A 7,158-nucleotide genomic window follows, 5' to 3' on the forward strand; every position below is an offset into this window, starting at 1 on the left:
CTTATCCACAAAGTCCATGGTGTTCTGTATGTGGTGTTCTGAGCTGCCAACTAAAGGGATGAGTACAGACGCCAGATATTTGGAAACATTGTAAGTGACAGAGTTAATCATACTAACAATAGGTCTTAAAGGTACACCTTGTTTGTGGATTTTAGGTAAACCATACAGACTAGGTGTGGCCTCCCCTGGGTACAGTCTGTGGTACAGAAAAAGGTCAATAGCCTTGTCCTGCTCCAAAATTTTCAGGCAATCTATCAATTTCTTCTTGTAACCACTTCCTGGATCTCTTTTCAGAGGTTCATAAGTGTTTAAGTCACTAAGGAGTGTCATAACTTTCTCATGATAGTCTTTCTGGTTCAAAATCACTGTGCACCTTCCTTTGTCTGCTGGGAGAATGATGATGTTTTTGTCCTTGCTAAGAGTGGTGAGTGCGTCCCTCTCCTCTCTACTGATGTTGGAAGGTGGTGGTTTGGCGTTGCTGAGGCAGGCTGAAACTTTGATTCTGAGCTGTTCTGCTTCACCCTCTTTCATTTTGTTGTTGCGGATGGCTGATTCTGTGGCTGTGATCATCTCCACCAGAGGAATTGTACTTGGTGCAACCGCAAAGTTCAGCCCCTGGCAAGAATCTCTGTCTCCGGCTGGGTGAGCTGTCTGTCAGATAAATTCTTCACCCACTTTTCTGTCTCCCTGGCATGTAATTGACTACTGGAGTGTTGTCCTACACTGAATGTGTTGTTATTGGAATAGTGATGGTGTTGATGAGTTATTAGTAAGTTAAACTTGTTTTGTTGTCGAGTCTTGGACTTGACATGCTGTGCTAAGCGTGCCTGATCTGTACAGTCCATCACTTGCTGAAGTGTGGTCTGATCTAGACACATAGTTAGTTTCTGTTTAATGTGCTCTTCTTTGGCCTTCAAGGCCTCAATAGTAAAATTGGTCTGTCTCACCCGTTCATTCAGCAGCTGGGTCTGTGCCTTCTGAAGGATCTTGCTTGCCCGGTGCCCGCTGACCGAAGATTTTAGTTCCAGGCTCTTGGGAATGATGCCACTTTGTCGACATCTGAGGTTGAATCGCAAATGGTTCCTGTAGTAATAGATAAAGTTAAACATTTTAATGTTACAGCACTGACAGGCAGCAGCAGTGTAGAGTTTAGCTACCTGTTGCTGCTAGCTAGCTTACTTTACAATCAGAGACTGTTTCCTTACACAGTTACAGAATGGTAAACTGATAATGATGGATAACATTACCACAACTAACTAACACACAAATACTGTTTTTATTAACGTTAATATAGCTAGTAAACCTTTAAACATTAGAGCACTGACAGCCCATGTTGTATATTTTAGCTACTGTGGCTAAAGTTGCTGCAATGATGAATAACGTTACCACAGCTAACAAACACGTAAATACTGTTTTTATTAACCTTACCTTGTGCTATATCTTGTAATATAACCTCTGTAAATAAAGGTTGAAGGAATGAAATTCCGTGGTTTCCAGACAGGTCTCCCGAGGGAGAATAGACCCGGAAGTACTGATCAACATCGAGTCAGAACGGAAGTTGTCTTGACGTCATGTGAAAAGGGTCTATACCAGCATTGTAAGAGAGGGACAGTTGAATATGGAGGCCTCTGCATCTGTTTAATGATGGACGATTTCTATGCACAAAAATGGCTTCCTTCACTCCTCTCTCAAACCAACGTTCCTCTCTATCATTGAACATCTTTATCCCTGAAAGAGTAACCTCTGGCCTGGAGATGAATGTAGACCACAGAGTCCTGGCCTGATGATGTTGCTCTTCTGTGCTGGGCCAAAGAGCAACATCATCAGGCCAGGACTTGTTATATGAACATAGCCAATACATATAGTCAATTAGTGAAAATGAGTAGATGAGAAATTATGACATGTAATTCAGACACGTGTTACCCTGAGCGTTTAGAGAGTGGAATACAGTTTATTCTATTTCAAAGACTAATCAAAGTTGGGGAAGATGTAAAAGATGATAAAGGCCAGAGGCCAACTCCCAGTTATAAACAGGAAGTACTACATGTTCATCTGTACAAAGGTAACTGCAGGTACATCCTCCATTATTTGTCATAATTACATTGTACACATAATGGTTGAATTTAAGGTTAATGCTTAAAGCTAGATGTTTTGTTTTGTGTTTTATACGTAGACATGTTGTAACTTCTGGTTGCATAAGTTTAGTCTTTGTATGTTATGATCAGTTAAAACTAAACTGATTTTGTACAAAGTGTGTACTGTAAAATTTACACTCTTACATATTGAATTTCACAGTGAGTCCTTGCCCTGTGTCGCTCTGTAACATGAAAACATCTATTGCAGTAACTATTTGAAGTTATTAGTAGCTTAGAATTTATTATTTTATTTTTTGCCTGTCTTCTTTGCCTTAATGTTGTCTGATAAGACAGAAATGCCTCACTTAACACTGAGCTTCACTACCTCCACCATTACAGCTATCTCTGTTTTTCTGAGGTTGTTCACCCTGGGTTACATTTCCTCGTGGGCGGAGAGATCTTACCATTCACATAAAATATTTGATAATGTTCTTATAGAAACAATTCCTGAATGTTGTTCATACTGTACAGCTGGGTAAGGTTACAGTAGACCTAGCCCATTACTGGAGTTTTAATTGGGTACTTTAAGCTACTAATAAACATGATGGATGATGATCATATTGCTTTATGCTAGGCCATTGGTAAGAAGGAGTGATTATTATTATTGTTTCATATTGGCTGGTGATTTTTTCTCTAAAAGTTAACTTAGGCTACACTATGTTTTTTAGACTGTGGCTAGGATGTGTGAGAGAAGTGGAGTGTGCTCTATTCACACAAGGAGAGATGTTGGTCAGGTTACCTCTTGTTGTGTTATTAACTCTAAAATAGTTATTGAATCAAGTGTTTACTTGTGCAGGTAAAACTAGATGTTAAACAACCAATTAAAATACACCAGAATGCAGGAAATGGCATCTTCTTTACTCAAAATTTTCTGGGGGAGGACCCCCAGATTCCCCCCCCCCCCCCCCCACCCCATCACATTACAAATGATTCTGATGATTCTGATGCTAATGGCCACCATGCTGCTAAACAAGTATACATATGGGCATCATATGGTGTTCAAAGTGCACTTAAGTCAGTCTTTGAAGTTTGTGCTAAGGTGGCCTGAGATGGTATCAAATTCCTGGCCTGGATTATTGTCCCAGTCCATCCCTGAATATTAGTCTTTCTCAGCCAAGAAGAAAGAGTTTGATAGGATTTTTTTTGCCTCCAATTCTTACGTGTCCAGTTTCACTACTTTTTTGTCTGTCTAAACAGATATCACTTGTAAATGAGTCTTTGAGGCTCAATGCGATTTATCAGTCTAAATAAAGGTTGAATTGAATTGGATATATAAACCTGTCTGGCCTGGAAGCACCCTGAGATCTGCTAGGATGACCTGCAGAGTGCCAGTGCAGAGCAGGAGGTCTGGGTTTCCCTTCTGTACCAGTTGCCTCCCCAATTCCATCACAGATAAGTGGAAGAAGATATCAGAGATTTCCCCTTTTGAAGAACAACAAATTATCGTTTGGATTTGTTTTCTCAGTTTGTGTGTTATTACCATTCAGTACTCCTTTTACAACCACAGGTAGGTGTGTGTGCCTCCTCAGCCAGGTGATGTGGTCCCAGCTGAGAGCTGGCTCTATGGCATTCGCAACATAAACAGCCAAACCGCTATCGCTGCCATAGTTGTCCTCAGAGAAGGCCAGGGAGGCTGTAGAGAAGTTTGACATCCTGGTTGAGAGAATGCGCACGCACACACACACACACACACACACACACACACACACACACCCACACACACACCCACACACACACACCCACACACACACAAAATAAGGAGTTAAAAGAGGCATCTGTGTACGCAGTATCAACTGACCGGTGGATTGCATCTGTTGTTAGGCCCTACCTCAGATGGGGGGGCATTTTAAAGCGATTGCGCACGTCATCCAGCCTCTTTCCCAAGTATGGTGTATCCACTGTAACAAAGATGGCCTTGTAACCCGCCTTCTCTGCCCGTCGTACCAAAGACAGTGTGAGTTCCTGGTCTTTGTAGATGTAAAGCTGCATCCAAAGAAGCCCCTCACTGCCTGGTGATGTGGTCATTGCTGCCATCACTTCTTCTATACTGGAGGTGGCCCAGGAGCTCAGCATCATTCCTGTTCCTGCTGCTTTGCACGCTGTGACATACAACAGGGGGAAGATGATGGTGGAACATGTTCTTTAAAAAAAAGTCTCCTAAAAACCTTGACATGAGATCATGTAAGGACTGGTGTTTTGGAATGAATACAAATCACTTAACATCGTCTTAGATTGTAAAGTGATAGAGTTGTAGTTGCTTTTGTCAAACCTTGAAATAAACATGCAGTTTCATGCAAATCAGAGATACTTCTGCTAGAACATGGAATATGTTTTGTTTGTTTTTTTTCCTCCCAGGCTCTCATCGAGGTGGCTGCTTCTGTCATCCCTCCCCCGTTTTTCCTTCTTCCTGCTCTGCTCTCTGTGTGTCTGAAGTGCCTGGTTCACATCTCCCGAACATAAATTAAGAAGATTATGGATTTGGTATCGTGGACGTTCAACTCTATTGATAAGATTTTTTCATCAAAGTGACAAGGTCCTGGAGAACCGGTGTGTCCAGCTGAGAATCACGCTGTGGGGTACGTTATGGATTCGTGGGGAGTGTGGCAGATGATGTGTCTCTCAGTTCTGTCTCAGGAGGATGTTGAAGACGTTTACATATTTGGAATTATGATAGCAGGGACTCTGCTTTTTGGCATCGGCGGGGCTCTGTTTTATCGACTTTTGAAGCAGACAGCAGCAGCAGTTTTGGCCATGGAAAAGCTTCCGAGTCAGTGTGAAGGTTTGGTCCGTGCAGTAGGAACTTTAAATCATCTGGTTTACGAGCATAACCGTAAGGTGGAGGCGATTTATGAGAATCACAGGCCATCTGCGGCTTCTGGGACTCGTCAGTGTGGTGGGTTCGACCTTGAAGGAGACTCATAGCATGGATCAGTGGAATGGAATCCCACAATTAGGCATTTTCAGAACCAGAACGCCCAGATGGACTCAAGGCTGAAGAAAAAAGTAATCTCTGCCTGAAGAAAAAACAAGAATCAAGCTTATCTAAATCTGACTCCCGACGGCCTCGGAGACAGGCCAACTATCAAATTTCTCCTGGGACATGGGTAACCAAGGACAAAAGCTTCATCTATCGCACCCGCCGCCCTCAACACCACCCCCCCCCAACCCCCCCCGGCCCTGAGAACTTTCTGTGCAAGCTTATCAGAACTGCTGGCTGAAACAACATCTTCAGAAATTGTGGCTGATCTGAAAAAAACGCTCATGGACAAATCTCAACACCTCAATGTCAAATGCAAATGTAATCATGTTTTAATTGTGCTTGCTGGTAGAGTTTTTTTGATGTCTCAAATCGTGTCCTGATAGACAAGATGTGAAAGATCTTTTTTTTGTAATACCACTATCTACCCTCATGTTTCTCCCCCTTTTCCTATCTAAGATTATTATCTGATAAGGATAAGAAGGCCACGCTTTCTATAGTTGCAGCTTCGAGCACTCCGCCCATCTTCCGGATGACTGTACGTACATATTCGCGTTGTATCTCGGTGCAATGCCAATAAAGTTTATTCTGATTCTGATGTGTTGTGGATGACTCTCACCTACTACCACACCAATTGTAGCTCAATTTCTGTCAGATTGGCTAGGAAAAAGTGATTTTTTTTTAGTTTGCCTTTTTGTTCATCCATCCATCCACCTGTCTGTCCATCCATCCATCCATCCATCCATCCATCCATCCATCCATCCATCATCTTCTGCTTGTTCCAAAGTCAGGTCTCGGGGGCAGACCTGGGTCTAACAGGCATGGAGGCCCAAACGTCTCTCCACAGCTACCTCTTCTAGCTCTTCTGGGAGGATTCCAAGGTGTTCCCAGACCCACTGGGAGAGTCTCTTCAGTGTGTCCTTGGTCTTTCCTGATGCATGCTCAATAATCCAGGTAGAAAAATCTAAAAAAGTTTAATCTGGTCCTCTGGACATTTTTTTGAATGTCCAGAGGACCAGATTTAACTTTTTTAGGTCCTTGGTCTTTGTTTCTCCCACAGAAATCTTTGAATAAAGTAGATGCAATTTTCTGCATTTTGGTGTATTTTAATGGGTTGTTAAACATCTACGTTTACCTACATTTGTAAACACTCCACTTCTGTCAAGCATCCTACCCCCCGCCCTTACTTGACGATTCCAAGCAGACTCTTCTCCACTGAATTCACTGTCAGACTCCAAATGTGAAACCTCCAGGTGCCTCCTCCGTCTGTTCATGGCCGCTGCCTTTGAGCTCCTGCCCACGTCCGACTGCCTGGTTAGCTCGGTCCGCACTCACCCCCACCACTCTTTTAGGGTCGGAGGTTTTTTTAAAGGTAGAGGCAAAAATGCTTATTTGAAGAGGCAGCTGGTATGTGATACAATTCATCCATTCAACTTTTATTTATACTGTCTAAATAAAGGTTGAATGAATAAAGGTTAGTTCCCATCAAGCCACAAGTAGGGCATTAACAGAGTACTCAAGTAATCTACACATCGATTGCTAGGACATCTATTGAGGTTAAAAATGTAACGTCGAGTATCCGTACTGACGTCATAATATGTGACCACCGTATGACCGTAGGGGGCGGTGTTGCACTGTTGCAGGCCACAGAATATGGTGTAACACCAGGTCCAATTCACCGAACCAGAACCAGCTTCCTCTGACCTTGTTTCACAAACAAAAAGCAAAAAATATTAATCTCTAAACCTATAAAAAAATCTATAAACATATTAATCTCTAAAACTAAATTTAATGCGCACCACAGCTGGCGGTGGTGCGGGGTGGTCGACACCCCCCCACACACACACACACACTGTTTTAAGTTTAGTTTTTGCCGTTGTAATGAACTAGGCCTCGACCTCAACCTGTCTCTGAAGACCTTCATGGGACAGGAACTGTTATTTCATTGATTTTAATCCAGAAATACAAATTAGCTCATCCAGAGACTTTCTAATTGTACCCTGAATTAATCAATTGAAAGAACACTCTTCTTTTTATATTATCATT

At 42.4% G+C, this 7,158-nt stretch overlaps 1 protein-coding gene across 1 annotated transcript in view; it reads right to left on the reverse strand.

The window, feature by feature from the left end:
• Positions 1–7,158, reverse strand: part of hao1 (hydroxyacid oxidase (glycolate oxidase) 1) — a 104,186-nt gene that overhangs the window by 50,614 nt on the left and 46,414 nt on the right. Inside the window, exons 3-4 of the mRNA XM_037688786.1 lie at positions 3,964–4,234; positions 3,616–3,788 (exon numbers count right to left, since the gene is read on the reverse strand). Coding sequence (XP_037544714.1) covers positions 3,616–3,788; positions 3,964–4,234 — 444 coding nt within the window. The remainder of the gene's footprint in view (positions 1–3,615; positions 3,789–3,963; positions 4,235–7,158) is intronic.

The sequence above is a fragment of the Nematolebias whitei genome, chromosome 15, assembly GCF_014905685.2.
Source record: "Nematolebias whitei isolate Nwh7 chromosome 15, NemWhi1, whole genome shotgun sequence".
Classification (NCBI taxonomy): Eukaryota; Metazoa; Chordata; class Actinopteri; order Cyprinodontiformes; family Rivulidae; genus Nematolebias; species Nematolebias whitei.